General features: G+C 33.4%; 1 protein-coding gene across 1 annotated transcript in view; it reads left to right on the top strand.

Moving 5' to 3' along the window:
• LOC126967522 (furin-like protease 2) overlaps window positions 1-24027 on the top strand; it is an 81136-nt gene that overhangs the window by 44598 nt on the left and 12511 nt on the right. The window contains exons 2-4 of the mRNA XM_050812026.1: window positions 2650-2754; window positions 15699-15824; window positions 23552-23686. Of these exons, the coding sequence (XP_050667983.1) occupies window positions 2650-2754; window positions 15699-15824; window positions 23552-23686 (366 nt within the window). The remainder of the gene's footprint in view (window positions 1-2649; window positions 2755-15698; window positions 15825-23551; window positions 23687-24027) is intronic.

The raw sequence follows: 24027 nt of genomic DNA, 5'->3' as shown, positions 1-24027 counted from the left end.
TCATCTCTGGTCTGGCGCACCCCAGTATCAGCTCGATCCATTAGACCGCGTGCAACGCAGAGCAGCTCGAATTGTCGGGGACCCAGTTGCTCTGTGAACGGCTGGATCACTTGGCGTTGCGTAGAGACGTTGCTTCATTGTGTGTCTTCTACCGCATTTATCACGGGGAGTGTTCCGAAGAGCTGTTTAACCTGATCCCTGCCGCCGAATTCCACCTTCACACGACACGCCACAAGTTAGGATATCATCCCCACCATCTGGATGTGTGGCGGTCCTCCACAGTGCGGTTTGCAAGGAGCTTTCTTCCACGTACTACTAAACTGTGGAATGAACTTCCTTGTGCGGTGTTTCCGGGACGATACGACATGATGACCTTCAAAAAATGCGCGTACAACTTCTTTAAAGGCCGGCAACACTCCTGTGATTCCTCTGGTAATGCAAGAGATTGCGACGGTGATCACTTAACAACAGATGACCCGAACGCTTGTTTGTCCTCCTATTCCATTAAAAAAATACATAAATACGAATAAACATCCATGTCTCGGAAACAAACATTCATATTCATCATATAAATGATTGCACCTACCGAGATTCGAACCCGGGACCTCTAGCTCAGTAGGTAAGTGACTTTCCACTGGGCAATAGGGGTCGTCAAAGTTAAGCTTAGACTACAAAGCATAGGACCACAACCAAAGGTAACAACCTTTGGTTGTGGTCCTATGCTTCTATAAACCGTCCAGGAATTACAAGTATTGATATTTTCCATCCCGTTACATTATCCGATGATCAGCTTGGAGAAGGTCGTTCGCCAAATGTCGTGAACATTTTTGCGAACTGTTTGGTTTGTCTGATCTTATAAAAAAAAACAAGTACAAAGACAAACAAAAATTAGTTATATAAATCACAAAATGATAACAACATAAAAGCAAATCCAAACAAAACACTAATATAAAGTGCACTGTTAATTGTCGAACAATAAGTTGTTTTAACAGTTTTTACAATTCAAGTCGCAGTTTGTGTGCTAACTTTAATAAATACTCATTCCAAATACTCGCGAGCGGTGCCAAAACCGTCTATTTACAGTGAAACTTGAATTAAAATGTCTGAAACAAAACGATGGATGGTTTAAAGGTGAAATGACTTCTAAATGTGAAAAATATTGTCAGTCTTTTATTTAGAGCATTTTTTGTCACTTTTTTATTCAACGCGTTTAAAGTTCAACCAGTATCTAGCTCCTTTGTACAGGATGCCAGCTCGATTATGGTACCACAACGGTGACTATGCATTACTGTGTTTCGGTCTGAAGGGCGCCGACATTACTGGTAAAACGAGACTTAACATCTTATGTCTGAAGTTGATAAGCGCAGTTGTAGTGCTGCTCAGATATTTTTTGGGGTTTTTCAAGAATCCTGAGCGACACTGTATTGTAATGAGCAAGGCGTATCAATTACCATCAGCTGAACGTCCTGCTCGTCTCGTCCCTTATTATCATGAATAAAAAACCTTAAGCTTGTTATTTAGGGTGAGCAAACAAGTATATGAATGGGATGATGTAATAAAATCATACTAGGCGATCAGAAAGCCTGTATGGATCCTGCTTAAGTACATAATGTTTGCACTTAATGTTACCGAAAAGTATATTGCATTTTTTACTATGTATTTCTTAGCAAAGGACTAGTATTCTTCATTCTGTGGTTAGAGGTTTAAGGCTCACAACGCTCCAGTGATTCCTCTGGTATTGCAAGAGAATGTGGGCGGCGGTGATCACTTAAAATCAGATGACCCGTACGCTTGACCTCTTCCATTAAAAAAGAGGCAAAATAAAGAATCCAATGGCCTGAACTGAATTTTTAGAGCACATATTTTTTTTATAATTAGATAGTTTAACGTTTTGTCTTTATCAGAATATATATTAACTAACTGACCCGCCAAACGTTGTAATCCAACTACCATGAAAAAGTCTTTTAATTTTTGGACTTGATTTCACGATGACGAATATAATCTTGTCAAAAATGAAGATAGCCGAAATTCACTACGTTTTAAGCAACTGTTCGCTTTCAAACCTAACTGGATTTTACTTCGCCGCCTTATTGTAATTCCTATTTCAAACTTATGTCAAATATTACTGCACGTTTCATACTTAACTAAAATTCAATTTTTACTTAAGCAGTCCCGGCTCTTATTACGTACTATTTCATCATCTCTGGACTATAGTAGCTAGACGCGGACGAGTAAAAAAAGAAGGACTCCGCGCCGCGATATTAGCGAAGTGAAGCACCGTTATGCTACGGTTTGTGGTACGGTGTGTGCGGTTACGGGGTATAGTAACACAATTTTTTCTCCCTTTAATAATCATATATGGCCACAAATACTTATATAGTATAATTTTTACACTTTTTCACAACGCACGACGACATTTTTAACATATTATATTGAGACGCAAACTGATCTGTCACAGACGATGACAATTCTCATAATGGCCGCATATCGGCCTGTAGTAGTGTAAGTGTGTGCGTGCTATGTATTTACAAGTTAATCAGCTTGTTTTGGTGCTACACTGGTGTGGCTAGATAAGATTTTTTTCTAGTATTCTAGTAACCCTAAGACTTTACTATTGAAGTAATTAAAGTTTTTTTTTTTTTGTTACAGATTGGGAACTTGAAACATTTCTACTTGTTTTCACATCCTCACGTTAGCAAGAGATCTGTCAATACAAGTTTAAGTTATGTTAACCAATTGAAGAACGATCCACAGGTGAGTTTTATTGTTACCTTGTTCTTCTTCATTATTGAAGACCTTTTAAATTGCAAGCTATTTATTAACATGATCAAGGGGAAGTACCAAAGTGAAGGTTAAACTCTTTCTTTTGAATACAACTGTCTTTATATTTTCATTCTTATCTTATTATGACTGTATAATGAGTATTGTAAATAGTAGTAATTAAGTATCAACCGAAGCACGTGTACGCGCTTTTTTTATGTCGTATCGTCCCCGAAACACCGCACAAGGAAGCTCATTCCACAGCTTTGTAGTGCGTGGAAGAAAGCTCCTTGAAAACCGCACTGTGGAGGACCGCCACACATCCAGATGTTTGGGATAATATCCTAATTTGAAAAAACATCTGTACTCCCAATGCCTCGAAATGTAATCAAAAGATGTTGTTAGATTGTATTATGTTTCGCTTGGTACTTTTCGCTCTATAATACATTGGCGTGTCGGTCGAGTTATTTATAAATGGCGTCGAAATAAGTTTAACGTGATTCAAGGATTTGTGATACGATGCGTGGACCAGTAGAAAGCTACGATCAAAAGGTTGACATTTTTCACGACACGTTTAAGTCATTTAGAAATAAAGTTTTAGAAAAAATAACGACCACGGTAGATAATAGTTTGTATTAGATTGTTAATGACTTATTAATTCTTATTTTTATCTTTTGTAATTTCACACTTACCACTTTATAATTATTTACCCTGTATAGTTTCTAGAATTGAGATTTATTACTAAGTTACTTAATTATTTCATAATTAAAATGTTGAATTAGGTACACTAATTAGAATAACCAAACTAGAATTAGTATGTAAGTGCAAATCAATTGTTAATTTTAAGTTGAGTTATTGTTGGTACATCTTAAATAAATAGATAAATAAATAAAAAAAGCTTTGTTCCACAAGAGGCCGGCTAGGTAAGAAATATAGCGGCTCCGTTTTCTACCATCAAGCAGTAGGTAATGTGCAAGCATTATTGTGTTTCGATTTGAAAGTCTCCGTAGCTTGTGAATTTGCTGGCAATTTATTGATCAGACCAAAGAAGTTCACACTTCCACTTCGCATACCTTCGCACGACACGCCACAAATTAGGATATCATCCCCACCATCTGGATGTGTGGCGGTCCTCCACAGTGCGGTTTTCAAGGAGCTTTCATCCTCGTACTACTAATCTGTGGAATGAGCTTCCTTATGCGGTGTTTCCGGGACGATACGACATGGGTTCCTTCAAAAATAGCGCGTACACCTTCCTTAAAGGCCGGCAACACTCTTGTGATTCCTCTGGTGTTGCAAGAGAATGTGGGCGGCGGTGATCACTTAACACCAGGTGACCCGTACGCTCGTTTGTCCTCGTATTCCATAAAAAAAAGAAGTGGTTTTTATATAATCGCTGCAAGAGCAGGTTTTAAAATCTGTTGCAAGCGTCGCCATTACAGCGCGGTTATTTTAAACACTCTTTTGTAGATTTACGTTTATTATATTTATATATTTTTAGAGTTGATTTCTCTTAAATAAAAAGTGCGAGGCTAACTTGCACACGAAATCATGCAACGGCTGGACACTTTTCTTGCCATGAAGCAAAACTCTTCGATCGTATATAAGAGATATGTGTTTACATTACGTTATTTGCAATACAAGGTGACGTGCACAATTATTGCTGCTCACAATTTTGTGTTATCACTTGAACGGCACTACATGTGAACTTCCGCTCGTCTAGTCACTTATAGATAGTATCATAAAAATTACATTTAAGAAATCTGATTTAAAAACTTTCCACAACCTTCTATCCAAATCTATCGGCTGATTTGAATTGAGCTCATTGTTTTATATGTAATGAAAAACATTACGGTTACTACCGTACTACTGTAGTGGTATTTAAAATAACTTAATCGATAAATATATATATATATTCATAATCGCTTATGTGTGGATGATGCAGCTACTACTCAATAACTTATGTATTTTCACCTGGTGTTAAGTGATCACCGCCGCCCACATTCTCACAACACTAGAGGAATCACAAGAGCGTTACCGGCCTTTAAGGAAGGTGTACTCGCTTTTTTTTAAAGTACCCATGTCGTTTCGTCCCGGAAACACCGCACAAGAAGCTCATTCCACAGCTTTGTAGTTCGAGGAAGAAAGCTCCTTGAAAAACGCACTGTGGAAAACCGCCACACCTCCAGATGGTGGGGATGATATTCTAACTTGTGACGTGTCGTGCAAAGGTGGAATTCGGCGGCAGGAATCAGATTAAACAGCTCTTCGGAACACTCCCCGTGATAAATGCGGTAGAAGACACACAATGAAGGGACGTCTCTACGCAACGCCAAGTGATACAGCCGTTCACAGAGCGCTGGGTTCCCGACAATTCGAGCTGCTCTGCGTTGCACGCGGTCAAATGGATCGAACTGATACTGGGGTTCGCCAGACCAGAGATGATAGCAATATACTACATGTGTGGCCGGACCTGCGCTTTGCAGAGCGCTAGAATGTGGGCCGGCTTGAAGTATTGCCGTGCTCTATTAATGACCCCCAGCTTCTTCGAATCCAATTTGGCTTTGCCCTCCAGTTGGCCACGGAATTGGCAATCGCTCGAGATTTCGAGACCCAGTATTCCGATACTCGGCGAGGTTTTAAGGGAAGTGTTGTCGAAGAACGGTGATACGGCAAATAGGGTTTTTTTTAGTGGTAAACGTGCAAACTTGAGTCTTCTGGGGGTTAAATTGGACAAGGTTCAATTTACCCCATTCCGCGACCTTCTCGAGGGAGGACTCGATAGAAGACACAAGTTTCTCCCGGCACTGGTCGACGATTTCCCGGGAGATACCTGCATGGCCCGTGTATACGATATCACCAGTGCAGTCGTCTGCATAGCAATGTATGTTGGAGGTGTCCAACATATCATTTATATGCAGAAGAAACAGCGCGGGAGATAGCACACAGCCTTGGGGCACTCCAGCGTTCACGGGCTTGGTATTTGAGCAATAACCGTCATGATTTGTTAATCCAAGAAAATGTAAATCATGATATAAAAGAATAGCAATGAGCTTCTTGCTACTTCTTCTCATTAGCTAAATCCTTTACGATATAGCAGTAGATTCAACAAGAAAATATATTTTTTTAAATTCATAATTGTCATTTCCGTGACCTACATAATAAAGTCATTTTGATTGGACTTGATTTGAAAATAAAGACTAATTTAATATAACATAATATAATATATTGTATAATATTATTATGATAACCCATATATTTTGTGAATTATAAAATATAAATTGTTAGTACGAAGCTATCGACAATTACATTTCAATCGTAAGGTATATTGATTGGAAACGAGCCTTCAAAGATAATTATAAACTTCAAAAAGGACTTTAATTAATACGATAATATCATAAGAATTGACTATACCTCTTCATACTAAGTCAGGCTTAGGAAAACTCTTCTAATTTTAATTGGATCAATGTAATTTTAACCCTTTTGTATTCAGGATAGGGTTCGATTCAATTATATTTTAACTTAATGACCATACCAGTTTTGAGATGCTATTAAAATTCATTGTTACGATAGATTTTGAACAGCATTTTTCATAAGTGATCTCCCATTCAATTTATAATTTAAATGATCTATATTGAAACGTACTGTCAGTCATTTTACACCTGCAGCCTATGGGTTAACTACACACTGCGGACATACAGCGATCTGCGTGTTTAATATAATAACGCGTTCCGGGTGCTGATGGGACTGCCGCGCCACTGCAGCACCTTCGCTATGTTCACGGCAGCTCACATAGATGGCTTTGCGGCCATCATGCGCAAGCGGTGCGCTTCTACCATCCGCCGCATGCGCGACAGTCCCAACAGCATACTGCGTGCGCTGTCGGACCGGTGGGACTCCCCGATGCTAGATCGTTGGATACGGCTGCACGCAGTCGTATAATAATTTACTGTCATCATCCCGTCCACCCGGACCAGCCTGTTATTTTATTTTATTTATTTTCTAAATATGTGATTTAATAAGTTATTACTAACACTATTTTGTAAGTTTGCAAATTGTACTAACAAATATGGATGTAATCTCATGAATGAATCCGAATTAAATGGTTATTATGCTATTATTGTTATTGAATAATTTGTTGAATATTGTTTCTTTACAAATTAAATGTCTTGTTTAAGTTATATTCAAAATAAAGATTTGGTTATAGTAAGATAATTAATGACAATGATTAATGAAATAAATGATTATAATGGTGACAATGATATTAATAAAAAATAAATGTTGAAATTCTTTATAATTTATAGGATCATATTTGGTTGGTATTATATATATATAGATTTGGTTGTTAATCTTTATGTTTCATGTAAAATATGCCCAGGCAATAAATGAAATTTGTAGGAAATTTTAGTACTAAAAATAAATATTATTTTACGTTCTTCAAAATAATTTCTAATAAAATACTTCCTAAAAACATATCCTAACCAACCAATAAATATATATGATTATAATTAAGTTCCAATCTTGAAAAAATATAAGACAGCGGAAAATAAATGAAGCTTCTAGAATTACCAGTGGGAGGCTGCTTTGCACAAGATGGCGGCTTGATTATGGGTACCGCAACGGGGCCTATTTCTGCCGTGAAGCAGTAATGTGTAAACATTATTGTTTCGATCTGAAGGGCGCCGTATCTAGTGAAATTATTGGGCAAATGGGACTTAACATCATTTTATGTCACAAGGTGACGAGCGCAATTGTAGTGCCTCAAAATTTTGGGGTTTTTCAAGAATCCTGAATGGCAGTGCATTGTAATGGGTCCGAGTATGAATTACCATCAGCTGAACGTCCTTCTCGTCTCGTTCCTTATTTTCATAAAAAAAAGTGTTAAAAATTTGAATGCTTAATACAAAATAATTAAGTTGTAACAATTTTTTTAAGCAGTATGTTAAAAACTTCACTATATAATGATTCAAAACTGTAACAAAATTATAGAAGTTGTAAGAGTTTCCTTGGAGCTTACAGCAGTAAAGTGTACGCTACTGAACGTTTACTGGTAAATTGAAGTCAATACAACTGTAAGGATTTTGTTCCACTAAAAGCATTAAAATACACGAAAGTTGGAAATATTTTCACAATGCAACGATACCATTAAAATAGCGATCATGATTTTGTAGGAAGAATATAGATGGTAGTGTTTTCAAATTTGGTAACAAAGTCATCGAGCCATCATGATACATTGACGAGAAAATTTGTGGTCTCTAAGAGATTATCCGACTAGTCATGGTGTAAGGCACATGATGAGATCGGGGATTTGTGTAAATAATATTATATTATAAAAGTTTAAAAATAACTTAATAATACGCTAAAAGCACAAAATTATCTTTCCAAATTTCCCTTATATTAGATAAATCGGTGGTTACAATTTAAAATTAACACCAATTCCTGCCTTACCAACGATAGATGAAAATTATATAAATTAACAAAAATCTTATTTTGTTTTCTTTGCAAATTGAAAAATGGAATTGTTTTATCAATTTTATGTATTGTCATCGGTCCTTTATAAATCTACAGAGTTTGAACGAAATCTGGCGGTTTGAAGTGGGTCGAAATCGCGCCCAAATGAGTCGGTTACAAACAAACATACATACAGGTGAAGCTAATAAAAAGCGTGTAAAAAAGGCTAGAATTAAGAGAATGTATTAATAAAGATAATTATAATAATATCCATAATTTATTAGCCATCATTAAAAATGAGTGCCATAGGTAAAGGTAAGCTAAGATTCCGCCGAGTGCAGAGCTGTTTAAGTGATAGTCTCGTCTAAAACTGTTATATGTATAAGTGACCAAAAGTTTCGTGTTAAGTATTCCATCGCAAAGCCAGGTTTCTGTTACGAGAATAGCATCGTAAGACTTAAAGTAAGTTGTTACAAAACTTTGTATTTTTTGTACGCAAGCCGCAAGCATTTTGGCAGTATACCTATATTTACTTTACCTAGACCCGTAAAAACAGAAGTAAACTAATATTAATTGATATTGTTTATTACCGTTAGGACTATAGAAGTATTTCGTAATTTACTAGCAATTGGGAGTAGTGCTTGCAACATATCTGTGATAAATAAACAATGTGACTTAAATTATACTACAATTCAGTGCTTTTGTGTACTTTAATGTAATGTATTGATAATTATTGAGGTATGACAATATTTAAATGAGTTAGTCATATAATAATATGCGTATGACAATTCCAAAAGTTTATTTATGAGTTTTAGGTTTCTATTACGGTATAATATCAAACAATACTGTTATAATTATAAGCTTATATGAGTAACTTGAACAAAGACAAAAAACGTATGTTGAATCAATAGATTATTACATCTTTAGTTTTTTAATCTAATTCGAATGATGTTATCGGAGCCTTGTCATCTTTCCGTTTTTAAACCAGACATAATATATTTAGTTGCAGCTGCTATATTTATTTTGCTTTTAGGAGTTGTTTGTTATTAATATTAAGTTGCTCATTAATGTAAATACGCTTAGAGTCACCTGCAAACCCTATATCTGTTGTATTAAAACTGCGTTGACGGCGGGCAGCTTCCGTCAGTTTATCTCTAGTTTGCCGATCTCGAAAGCGCTCTACGATGGAGCGAGGGCGGGCCGCGGACGAAGACGGGACTTTTGCTGTAGTGACTCTGCGTGATCAAATTTGTCGTCTATTTCTTCAATTACATTGAAAGCTAATTTCTTCACTACAGCTTTGAGTTGCTCACCGTCAATTTAAACGATGCTAATAATTCAATGTTTTGCCACCGCACACTGCTGTTGCTGTACACTTTGACGCATCGATGTTAGTACAGATAAGTTCTATTCATTTATGTTGCTGGGTTACTGTGCTGTTATCGTCTCGTAACCTTTCAAGCTAAATTTTGTAAGAGACGAGCTTTGATTTTAATTTCTTGTTTTCATCGGTTAAAATGTTAACGATTTATTCTAGTTTGTTCAGTTGTTAGTGGGATTTCTATAGTTTAGTATGTAAAATATCTTCAGTAAGTAAAGCAATTTCCTTAGCTCATTATGCAATTCTGGAGATATGTAGTCTTCTGAGGGGCTATTATTTTGAGAAAGTGGCATATACATTTCTTGATCGTTGTACATATTAGATGTTATAGGTAAATTACTGTTTTCTCATTTCAGCTGTTTACTTTTACAGATTTCAAGATTGTTGATCTTCAGCCTAACACAGAAATAGCTATTTAAAACTAAACTTGTTGTATGTGTGTCTGTGTGGTAAATAATTCTTATTACTGAAGTAGATAAATATTTTTGATTTCTTTTTTTTTGCTGGTGTTTGGGCACGTAAAACATATCAAAATTATATATTTTTATGCTTTATGTATATTTATTAACCTTTTGTACTGAATTGTTTGTATAATTTTAATGTTTTGTCAGAGTGCGACGTTTGGTTAACTTTTTATTGAAAATAAACTCTATTTAATAACTTTGATTGCAAACTTAATACGGAGGATAATTTATGCTGGCGGAAGCCATTTTCATAATCACAATGATTTTGAGCAAAATAGGCATTTTTTAACATAAATTAAACTAGAAATATAAATAAACATTGAAATTTTACTTAAACATAGTGAAAAATATTTCATTTGTAGTATAGAATTGAAAATATGTTAGGTGGTGTTTACCTAGAATACACATTGATGTATTTTCATTTATAACCCATAAATTATATTCAGAAATTTATGTGAATAAAACGCTACATTCTGGCATTTTTTGCCATTTATTTTCTCAAAATTGATTCCTTTAGAATTCTTTTTGATGTCATTTCTAATAACTACTAGATACTACTACCGCTTCGGAAACAAATGGCGCTCTGAGAGAGAAGAAGCGACGCAAGAAACTTTCCCAGCATTCTTTTTTTGCGCTCTTTTCAATAAAAATATTCCAAACTAAAAGTAAAAATATGTTATGTTAATATGACAGACGCGGGTGGGTTGCTAGCGATATTAGCATATGTAATAGTGGATCTCAATCTTTATATCCTATCCGAGTTTATGCCTATTGATTCGTTAGGTATTGAATATTTATGTGCATTCCATACGATTGGTAAGCCGAAACACTTGAGTGAATGTGGCTTTTAAATAAATTTTTCACTTTGCACTTTATCTACCTCAGCAGTTACATTTGAATTTTATATAACTTTAACGTTAGTTTTATTTGAATTGAAGTTTTAAGAAGTTGTAGAGAGAGTAAACTAACTGTTGATGATAATAAAATCGTGTATATTTCCACCACTTGTCCAATAAAATACGGTTTGCTCTCCGGGAGTGACGGCAGAAGTGAAAACTTGAACATTAACGTTGTGCATTTTTGAATATTTTGCAATGGTTAGGGAATAATTTCTCGCGAATTGCTTTATTTATCAGAATAAAAGCACTAGCGTTTTTGTGGTTAAATACAATATTCATTTACAATTTATATTACCTATATAAACAAATTTCAAATTCAGAACTATTACAATTATTTTACAATAAGAAGTTAACTCTCAGGAAAATGATAACTTCAAAAAACACTGTGTAAAGTTCTTACTAAGAATTTCAATTTATTAAGTAACATATATTTTATAGCCAACGAAATATACTTAATGCCTTCCGGGCAGGCAGCTAGCATAAATTATTAATAAAGAGAAGCACGTCTCTAGAGAGTAAAACAATTTCAAATTGTCTGTCCTTGACATCTACAGCATGGAATTCAGAAACATGAATTTTTTGCTAAAATACTACAAGGTTCCTAGATTATTCACATTTGAACAACATTTACCATATTATATCATAATAAGTGTATGAATTTTAATCATTTTTATTTATTTAATTTTATTCTGGCAACAAACAGTCATGTACAAAAGTGTTTTTGTTCTAATACTTAAAATAGCTAACGTTTATATTAAAATAATATTTCGCCTCGATATACAAATAATAGGTATATCCTCCCATCATGACTTGACATCTTTTGTTGACCCGTTGCACTAATTACTGACTTAATGACTAAAAGTATTATTTTTTTTAAATAAGAGAGGGCAAACGGGCAACAGTTATCAAGAGATGCGTTGCGGGCCTTTCAAGTCTTCAATAATGCTCTATTATTGAGGTTCCATAAGTCGTATCGGTTCGCGAAAATGACAGCTGGTAATTGATTCTAAACAGTGGCTGTGCGAGGCAAGAAATATCTTGCAAAGGCGGTTGTAGAATGCCAGACGTCATATGATGTGAGTGGAATTAAGCATTTTGACGTATTATTCGGTGGTCGTATGGACCCCGTGATAAATTTGGTAATAATCTCTAGCAGGACAACCAAATATGATAATATAAGTCTAGGAATCGAACTCCAGCCATCAAGCACACAGCATTGATCTTAATCTTTATATATATACAATTATTCTGTAGGTACCTGTGTTGACAGTGATCTCCTCCTAAACGGCTGGACCGATTTTCATGATTTTTTGTGTATTCCAGTGAATTTGAGAATGGTAAAGATTCTCAATTCAGTCAATATATACTTATTTATCGTGCTCATGTGTATATTAGTGAACTACAGCAAACGGCCGGACAGATTTTTCAAATTTAAGACGTGTGTACAGGTCAACGTCTGTTGGGTCCGCTAGTATTTTGTAAAATTGTATTTATATGGAATATTCGAACATTTTTAAATAATCCTTTACTGTGACTAATTCTTATAGTTTAAGAAAATTTGTTTTAATTTGTGAATAAAAAGCTGTCCCCACTTCTTCGTAAGAATGGGCGTAAATCTATCTCGGTATTTTAATATAATATAAGATAAACGAAACATGGAATTGTATGTCCGTTAGTATGAATATTCACACCATTGTTGTGATTAGAACACGATATCACAGACTATGTACAACTCAGAAAGAGTTAGTCCTTGTACATTTTTGCTTTTTTCTAGAATTCATACCTTATCAATATACAAATGAGAACATATTAAATGGCAGACTTATATAACCAGCACTGATTACTTGGAATTATACAATTCAAAATCTGAATCTCATAATAACCATAATGTGTACGAACATCTTATAGTGAACAAATTAACTAATATTAAAAATTACACAAATTAAATTTGAAAACAAAATTTATAAACGATGCGGACGCGAAAACTCGAAACTCGTTTAACTCTCAGGTTATGACTTCATCTACAGGATCTACTAATTTTTTTTTCCAAATTTTATTTGTGTAATTAAACCCTGAAGTGATCACTTATCATTTTAAAAAATAACAAATTGTTAATATTAAAATAGTTGATATAAAGTTCTTTAAATAAAATTATGAAAAAAATAACCAAAGTAATCTAATTAAGGATTTTTTCTTTGATGTGATCGACCTCAACTGAAATCTGTTTCTTATTTGTTAGAACGAGCTTAATTTACTTTTTATGAATATTTTTGCTGTGGAAAAATACACAGTGTAAGTACCATTAATTACGTTGTTTTTGTGCTAATACCGTTAAAAATACGTTGACGATAAAGATTCAAAAGAAATACTACTGAAAATGTATTAACGTAATAATTTTGAATGTCCAACAAAATTATAAATATATCATTTCTAATAATATTATTCGCTAGCAGTATTGTTAAAGATGAATAATAACAGTAGATTCAAATACTTTTATTCAATGTGTGTTTTAAATCACTTAATGATAGGCAGAATCTTCCTACAAGTCTAAGAGGATATTTTATTTCAATTTAGACTTGAGAACAACACCTTATTAAACGGAAATAATAATATTAGATTGATCAACTATTATTCAATCTATGATTTAAATCACTCAATGATAGTCAGAATCTGCCTACAAGTCTAAAAGGCTATTTTATTTCAATTTAGAATTGAGAAGTATCTCCAACACCTTGTTAACAGTAAATAATAATATTAGATTGATCAACTATTTTTCATTGTATGATTTAAATCAATGATCGTCAGAATCTGCCTACAAATCTAAAAGGCTATTTTATTCCAATTGAGACTTGAGAAGTATCTCCAACACCTTGTTAAACATAAATCATAATATTAGATTGAATAACTATTTTTCATTGTATGATTTAAATCACTTAATGATAGGCAGAATTTTCCTACAAGTCTAACAGGATATTTTATTTCAATTTAGACTTGAGAAGTATCTCCAACACCTTGTTAACCGTAAATAATAAAATTAGATTGATCAACTATTATTCAATGTATGATTTAAATCACTTTATGATAGTCAGAATCTTCCTACAAGTCTAAAAGGATATTTTATTTCAATTTAGACCTGAGAAGTATCTCCAACACCTTGTTAACCGTAAATAATAATATTAGATTGATCAACTATTTTTCATTGTATGATTTAAATCACTTAATGATAGTCAGAATCTTCCTACAAGTCTAAATGGCAATTTTATTCAATTCAGATTTGATAAGTATCTCCAACACCATTGCTTAAGTAATAAAATTCCAATGATCAACTGTTTTCTTCAAATTTAAATATTTTATAAGGGACAGCGAGCATTTTGATCGATCCACTTTTTTAATTTTACTCGTAGTGATTGATTTAGGACAGACACGTCTTGTTTTTATTTTGATTTCACTGACGATTATAATAATCAAATTGTTATGTTCTTAAAGTGATAACCCTCACATCTAGGAGTAATACACATGGATGAAGCCACAACCTTAGAGTTGAACAAAGCATACAAAATTTTATGACCATACGTCACTCGAACGGTTAGCTCAGTTCGTTAGAACACCAGCACGAAACGCCGGAGGTCGTGGGTGCGAGTCCCGCATCGATCATAAAATTTTGTTTTGCAAAAATTATCATAATGATATGCAAAAAAGTTCTAGCGAGTCTCATATTTTATCTCGTAATATTTTTTTTTGTTAACTTATAGAATTGCGGCGAATTCGGCGAATATTGGTAGTCCTAACAGCACGTAGCCTCTCCGACCTTTACGGTCTTTGACACAGGATGTGTTAGTAAATCCATCGATAGTACGTTCAAAAAATATTAAATAGTACAAGTACAAAACAGGAACATTTATGACTGATACATAGTTTTTGAATTTTCTTGAAAATAACCGACGGCTCCATACACTTTGTAATTGTGATTCAATTAACCTCAAAAAATATTTAAAATGGCAGAAAATTATCACAGTTTCTCACATAATAAGCGCTTTCCAAATTTGAATTCAAAAAATTATAATTAGAAGTTTTTATGTTAGTTATAAATAATTATAATCTGCTGTTTTTCAGTTTTCTTTAAAGGAAATAAGGGCCAAGTTGTTATTAATAAAAAATTTACTTCATTTCCCTTTACTAAACTGACTTCCAACTCGGAAACGTTATTCGGTTTCACCAATGACGTTCTATTATGTCGTATATATATATAACGTATCAGGCGTTAGCAATTATGTTTTATGTTATCTTCAATCAATATTATATGGCTCTGTTTTCTAATAATTTATAACTAAGCTTAACTGCTATTTTCCAGTCCAAAAAGTGAATACAGGTCTTGAATACGCCTGCATAGAGTCTATATTACTATGAGTCTTCAATCACATAAAATAAAAACTAATTCTGTTCCATATCTCTTAACGTGAACATTGACTGAAGTTGATAATATGTGTAATTTATTCGAATAGCTATTAAATAAAAGCGTTTTCATCAGGACACAAAAGTTGTCAAAGTCAGTACTTTTGTCCATAGTTAATGGAAAATCTCTTTTATTCATATAATAGGCTGTAGGCGATCGCTTCGACTCCTATCATTTACATCGTCATTATCTTTACAAGACAAGCGTTTTATTTATTAATTCTTAGGAACTTAGTGTTTTCCGGCAAAATATTACCCTAAACCAGAATGTAGACAGAATATATATTACAGGTGCGATGGGTGATGCAGCAACGGGAATTACGAAGAACGAAAAGGGATCATGCGAGCAGACCCGTCATGCGACAGTCCAATCTTCCCACCTTCCCGGACCCACTGTTCAAGGAACAGTGGTATTTGGTGAGTTACATAATTGTATTTTATTTCTTTTAATATAGAACAAAACACATAGTTATATTTTTATATCGTGTGATACACACATCGTTTTTACAAGATGGTGTCCACGTCATTCGAACCATAAAATTTGGCTGTCAAATTTCATCTTTGACAATGACTAAGTCAAGGTAAACAAATCATCTGATATGCCAACAAGTCCCGCAGAAGGCACCTGCTGCGCTGTTTTGGCGCCAAACCCGGCGGCTGCCACGTCAGACGCATGTGTTTATCATAGAAACGCTAGCCGTGTACGCTTGTGCACTGGAGGGTATGGGAAGTTGAAATGATTCAGTTGTTTTTTCTATTCTATTCTATCATTGATCTCATAACGAATATTGACATCAACCGTCGAAATATCATAGTCAAATAGTTTATTCTCGAAGAGTAATAAACATTCAAACTAATAAATTAAAGGCGTATTCGTAGATTTAATGTCGTATGTATAAATTTAACAAAAATGAAATTGTTTATTTTTGTTATAATATATATTATTATAAGTGATAATTATAGCTGTGCTCCCTTAGTCGAGTCAAGTCGAGCCGAGTGTGAAGACCATGGTGACCGCTCAGTTTCATTCAGTACCCACAAAATAAAGTTCTCGCCCGCCTTAAATTGTTTCACATAATATATACATAAAGCATAGCCTTTACAAAAAAATGTCTACCATTTTACACATACTCAGGACGCAGTTATGTAAACATCGGCATCAAATAAATTAACAAAAAAAATATATTATTTTTCATCAAAACAAAACAATTATTTACAATAATTATTAGTATGATTATATGAAGTTAAAAAATTACTACGAGAAAGTGTATCAAGAAACCGTTGACTGAAATAGCTGCCAACGTATGGGTTTCCAGTAGCTCTATTGAGGCGCGCAGATAGTACATTGCACAATTAAAAACATGTAGCATCTTGTGTCCGATTATACCGCTTTCCTCCGTTTTAGTATATCGACGCGGTATCCACCGGGGCTAACACTGCGAAGGGCAGGTTGGGGACAAAAGTAATTTTTGATGAGGTTTTAAAACAATTATATTTAAGTGAATAAGACATTTGAATACCTAAGTTATATTGCTTTATTATTGAGTATTAACATTATTATGAACAATGTTATTTCGTCAATAGGATAACTAGATTTATTTTGGTAATATTTTTTTCAACAATTGTCATTAGATCGAAGTGACTTTTTAAGATGATAGCGTGAAACTAAAATTAGGCTTTAATATAGGTTTTCTAAATCAAATTTCCTCTTATTAAACATGGCATGGCCTACGAAGTGCTTGGAATTTGCTGATGACTTTCAAATTCAAATTCAAATATTTTTATTTAAAATAGGATTTAAAATCACTTATTGAACGTTAAAAACTACCACCCATTCAAAAGAGACTGCCTCAGACCTGAGAAGAATGGGCGCAAGAAACTCAGCGGGCTTTTTTTAAATATAAAATATGGATTATAATGTAATATCGTACAATAAACATTTATAATTAAAGAGCCTGTGGGTGTTCGCTTTATTCCCAGTTCGTGGTGTCATTAAGAAAATCGTTTATGCTATAATAACCTTTCCCACACAAACGTTTTTTAACAATTTTTTAAATTTCGTAATACATTTGTTTTGTACATTTTCTGGGATCATATTGTAGAAGCATATACATCGCCCAACAAAAGATTTACTAACTCGACCCAACCGAGTAGTAGGCATAACAAGTTTATGTTTGTTCCTCGTGTTTACATTATGAATGTCACAGTTTCTTGAAAACTCCTCAATGTGCTTATGAACATACAGAAAATTATTAAAAATGTATTGAGAAGCAACAGTCAAAATGTTTATTTCTTTACATTTCTCTCTTAATGATTCTTTAGGACCTAGGTTATAAATTGCGCGAATAGCCGTCTTCTGCAGCACAAAGATAGTATTAATATCGGCCGCACCGCCCCATAACAATATAACATAGGACATAATACTATGGAAATAACTAAAGAATACTAATCTCACCGTATCTATGTCAGTTAACCGTCTAATTTTCTTAACCGCATATGCTGCAGAACTAAGCCTATTCGCCAATCCTTCAATATGGGGCTATATCCCACTGCAATTTGGAATCAAGAGTAATGCCAAGAAATACAGCAGATTCCACTGGTTTTACCACCTCTCCATTTAATAAAATATTCGTATCTACATTTAGGCGCGGTGAATTTAATATATTTGGTTTTATGACTATTCAACAATAAGTTAACTTTAAACTATCATTGACAATAAAAGAAACAATATTGTGAGAAGTGATATAAAATGTGTTGCAACGTAAATGTAAAAATCTGTTGCAGTTCAACATGTCCTAGTGACACAATGCATTGGCCCCATGGGCCAAGTGTCTCGACACCAAACAGCGCAAATTGGCAAAATCTATGTTCAAGGACCAATGACTATTAATTTAACTTTTAACATTGACCAGATCTTAAATTAATTCTTTATTTTTTACTCTGGCGATGTTTGGAGTGTTGAACTCGACTGTCTCCAACTAAAACATAAAGTAATATTATCTTCAAACCACATAATTACATGTCTAGACGTCTTTATTAGTCAAACTATATCTTTAAGTAAAGGGTATGTATAGCTTAAACAGTTATAACTATCGTAACTTTGACTGCCCATATGATACAGTGTGGAACATATACTTCTCATGAAGCATTAGAAATTAATAAAATGACTTTTCCGTCATAATGTATCTGCGTAAATCTTGGTATTCAAGTAATGTATATTTGGTACGTAATGTATTTTTATAATTTGCTAAAATTTAGAATTAATTTGTGAAACAGTTTATGATAACTGTGACATTCATAATGTGAACACGAGGAACAAAACTACAAGCACCTTGCTGTAAAACTACATTATTTCAGTAAAATTTGCACGTCATAAATGTGGCAAACATGTACTTTATAATATTTATGTAACATCATAGGTATATGACCCAGTACCCTGTGAACGGCTGGATCACTTGGCGTTGCGAAGAGACGTCGCTTCATTGTGTGTCTTCTACCGCATTTATCACGGGGAGTGTTCCGAAGAGCTGTTCAACCTGATTCCTGCCGCCGAATTTCACCTTCACACGACTCGCCACAAGTTACGATATCATTCCCACCATCTGGATGTGTGGCGGTCCTCCACAGTGCGGTTTTCAAGGAGCTTTCTTCTTCGTACCACGAAGCTGTGGAATGAGCTTAGTGTAGAATGTGCGCTGTTTCCAGGACGATACGACATGGGTACCTTCATGAAAAGCGCGTACACCTTCCTTAAAGGCCGGCAACGCTCTTGTGATTCCTCTAGTGTTGCAGGAGAGTGTGGGCGGCGGTGATCACTTAACACCAGGTGACCCGTACGCTCGTTTGTCCTCCTATTCCATAAAAAAAAAACATCAATCTATCATGTTTATGCAAATAAAAACTTTAACTTTGACTTTAGATAAACTTGTTATGGCTACTACTCAGTAAAGTCGAGTTAGTAAGTCTTTTACGGCCGTTTTCAATAACCTATCAATCCCTAGTTTAACTTACTAGAGCTACGTAAATAAAGCATTGAACTATAAACTATATTGGATATAACTATGGATAGATAAGATCTTGTCATTAAACGGTGACAGCAATGTATCCGTCGCTAGAGATACGTTATTGAAAACGGCCGTTATTGGGCGATGTATATGCTTCTACAATATGATCCCAGAAAATGTACAAAACAAATGTGTTACGAAATTTAAGAGAATTGTTAATAAGCGTTTGTGTGGGAAAGGTTACTATAGCATAAAATGACACCACAGACTGGAAATGAAGCGAATACCATCAGGCTATTTAATAATAAATGTTTATTGTACGATATCACATTGAAATCCATATTTTTTTGCATATAAAAAAAAGCCCGCTGACTTTCTTGAGCCCCTTTATCTCAGGTCTGAAGCAGTGTTTTTTGAATGGGTGGTAGTTTTTGACATTCAATAAGTGATTTTGAATCCTATTTTGAATAAAAATATTTGAATTTGAATACCTATTTCTGTAACAATATCGGTTAATAATAATAATAATAATAATAATAATAACTGTAAATTTGTAAACGGGAAAGCCGTTTCATTTCAGTATCATTTATCGGCGATTCCATTGAAACATAAACTTATTTTTAGTTATCATCATTGAACTTGTTGAAAGACTTACAATATTATTGTAAGCTTTTTACATAAAAACATGGCTTTTTAAATAATTATAAATTTTTCATTATTTCTACTCACTTTAATGGGTTTAGTCGTGACAATGTCTATCGCATTGATGATGACATTAAAAGATTGACAATAAGTTTATTGATTTTTTTTTGTCAATTAATGATAAAATGAAATAACTTTTGACATCCATAAATGATATCATTCCCACCATTTGGATGTTGGGCGTTTGTCTACAGTGTGGTTTTCCAGAAACTTTTCCATAGACAACTTAGCTATAGAATAGAATCAATTTCTTAATATGCAAATATTGGGGTTGAGCAGGTTATCAACTGTAAAGTGGATCCTGCAGATGAAGCCACAACCTGAGAGTTGAACAAAGTAAACAGAATTTTATAACGAGGCGGTACTCGAACGGTTAGCTCAGTTGGTTTAGAGCACCGGCACGGAACGCCGGAGTTCGTGGGTTCGAATCCCGCATCGTTCATAAAATTTTGTTTTTCAAATTTTATTTAATGCATTATGTAATAATTTGACATACTATTATGCAAACTTAGTGAACATTAACATTGTTTACAAATTATCAATTTGTTAAAAGTTCAATTAGTAAAAATTCAGAAAAACAATTTTTACTTTAAAAAGCAGGATGATACTAAAATGTAATACAATTTCAAGCCATATAAAATACATAATACATGTATAACATAATATCCTAATACCTTAGTGTAAAATCTTCGAATTAAACGCAGCTTTTTAATAAATATCGTATTAAGTGTTAATAAAGTGTTGTAGTTGAGTAGAGTTCAACTATTACTCTCACTTTTTATCTCCATTGCATAAAAATAAAAGTACTAAGTGAAAAGTTACCAAAACGTCGACTTGAATACTAAAATTTGCGATAATTTCAGAACAAACATAAAGCAAAGTGAGCATAGCCGGGAATTGTTGAAAAGAAAGTCTCTAAGAAGCTCAGTAATAAAACGATACAATCAGTTCTATGCGACTGTACATTTTAGGCTTGTTATAAACCTTGCAGTTTACACTTTGAGATCGATACATTTTCAGTCCTATGTTCTATAATTAATTGCAAACTTAGTTTTCAGGGAACTTAAATATATGACGACCTGTATAGCCGAGTGGTTAGCGATCCTACCTACAAAGCTCCCGGGTTCGAATCCCGGTAGGTGCAAGCATTTATATGATGAATATGGATGTTTTTTTCCGAGTCATGGATGTTTAAATGTATTTATGTATGTTTATATGAATTTATGTATGTTTAAGTTAGTATATTGTATTAAATATATCATTGTCTTGTAACCCATAACACAGGCTATATATGCTTAACTTGGGACAAGATAATTTGTGTAAAAAGTGTGTCAATATTATTATTATTATAGTTAAAAAAATTATAAAGAAAAGCCTACAATATTTGTGCGTAGATTTTTTTTATTTATAATACTTTTTGACGACTTCATCAATTTCTAAAATTGTCTGAGATATATAAAAGGTCCGACCGAACTAAAAGCTGTAAGTAACTCTATTTTAAAATCACAATAGAAGAAATTACTAAAGTGAATTGAAAAGGAATCACTTAAGAGAAAATTTAACTTTTAACAGTAAATGAAACTATTTTTAAGAGCGGATGAAAATAGCTTCGTTTGCAAACAGCTTTAATCCAACGGAGAAGTGAACGAACTTAGTAATATTTAGTATTCCTTGGCTAAGCAGACGAAAGGCATTAGGAGTGCGGACATCTTTGAAATAAAATGAATTCTTTTCGTCTCTACATTTGGCTTTGAATAAGAGTGGACTTCTGTCGACAGAAACTTTATTCTGGGATGATGGTAGAACTTAAACAATTATATCAAAGGATTTTGTAAAATACTTCGGATTGCCTCTTACACAATCTTTAGATAAATTTTAGCTTTTATAACTATTGGTTCTACGTTTAAAACTATACTTTTATACCATTTTAATGGAATAAAAAATCAGTTTAGAAGTCACGTAGATGTAAATATTAACCGCAGTCCAAGCTCTATTTAGTAAGCGAGACACATTCTACAAATATATCAATTAAGAGCTTTATTAGTGTATGCTGAATTCTAAATATATGTATTTATAAATTTATAATACAAATAATTGTATTCAGAAGCAAGGAATTTTAAACAAATGATAATAAATGATATGTATTTTTTTGTCTTGTCTATGAATATAATACGTACGGAGCGACTAAGTAAGATAACGTTGTGAAAACAATTTATAACCGTGGCCTATTTGTCACTATTTATTTAGTATTTATTTGGTTAAGTAGAGTGTTAAATTTTTATTATTATCTTTTTAACACAGGGGATTAAAAATATGGTCCTACAAGGATCACGAAACCTAGGATTAAATAAATTATTAAAAAAAAAATTACTTTTGCGCAAAAATGTAGTGTAAAATATATCCTATTTGCATTACGGTAATAATTTTAATACTGTTTGTATATATGAGAAAAACACAATAAATAATAATATTGACACACTTTTATAGAAATTATTTGCCCCAAATTAGGCATAACCTCTGTGGGCACAAAACAATAATATCTCTAATACAATAGACTTACTTAAACATACATAAATACATACATACTACCCAAAGTTGTAAAGCAGGACCTGACAGTAAAAAACCTGAAATATAAATTAAATCAATACTTTCTGTCAAAACTCAACAAATGTTTTAACTAATAAAGAAATAAAAAAAAAATCACTCTCCTCGTTGTTTATATTCGTCCTCTATTGTTTATAAATAAAATTATCACTCTGTAGATAAAGCAACAATACTTGTAGTGTTAATATTGAGGGTATTTGTAAGTTATTTAGTTTGTAATGTTGTTCATAAAATTGCTTAGCACTTAAATGTTTATGCCTTTGTTTTGTTTTGTTTTTATTCTGTATAATGAATATTTGTATGTAGTTTTAAGTTGTTTCATTTTTCTTTAAAAATAAGTAATTTAATTTAAGTAGTTAATTAATTATTAAACTTTAAATTTAAATAATATTTTGTCTTCCGACGACCTTAATGTACACGGTAAAACTCAAATGAGTTTATGTATGTACAATAAAAAAAAAGGCATTTATTTTCTCAAAATTGATTCCTTTAGAATTCTTTTTGATGTCATTTCTTATACTACTAGATACTACTACCGCTTCGGAAACAAATGGCGCTCTGAGAGAGAAGAAGCGGCGCAAGAAACTCTCCCAGCATTCTTTTTTTTTGCGCTATTTTCAATAAAAATATACAATATTGTACACAATAATTGTGTTACCTATAATATGTTATTTGTTAATAAGAAATAAATAAATATGAACATCCATGACTTGGAAACAAACATCCATAATCATGTTTACACCTACCTAATACTACAATCTAATATAATATAACTATACTAATATCTAATATCTCCACAGCGAGCTCCGTAATAATAATAAAGGAATGTTCTAGAACGGCGGGGCAGCAGATGGTCTTGACATGAACGTCGGCTACGCCTGGCGCAAGGGATATACCGGAAAGGGCGTAGTCATCACAATATTGGATGACGGGATACAACCCAATCACCCAGACTTGGCGCAGAATTATGTAACTATTATCCGTTATTTATAGCAACATCTTGTTTTATCTATACTAATATTATAAAGCTGCAGTGTTTGTTTGTTTGTTTGTTTGAACGCGCTTATCTCTGGTACTACTGGTCCGATTTGAATGATTCTTTCAGTGTTGGGTAGTCCATTTATCGAGGAAGGCTATATGTTTTTCACAATTAGGGATCCGTAATAAAATTGCTATTTTGTAACACAAGATGTAAAATCGAAAACCTATTTTTGCGTGCGCTGCAAAAACTATTGACAATAGAACAAAATGATGTACAGGCTATAATATAGGCAATATTTTATTACTTATAAAACTATCGCGTGAATTAT

This window comes from Leptidea sinapis, chromosome 13 (assembly GCF_905404315.1).
Source record: "Leptidea sinapis chromosome 13, ilLepSina1.1, whole genome shotgun sequence".
Lineage (NCBI taxonomy): Eukaryota > Metazoa > Arthropoda > Insecta > Lepidoptera > Pieridae > Leptidea > Leptidea sinapis.
This window is presented reverse-complemented; position numbering and strand designations above follow the sequence as displayed.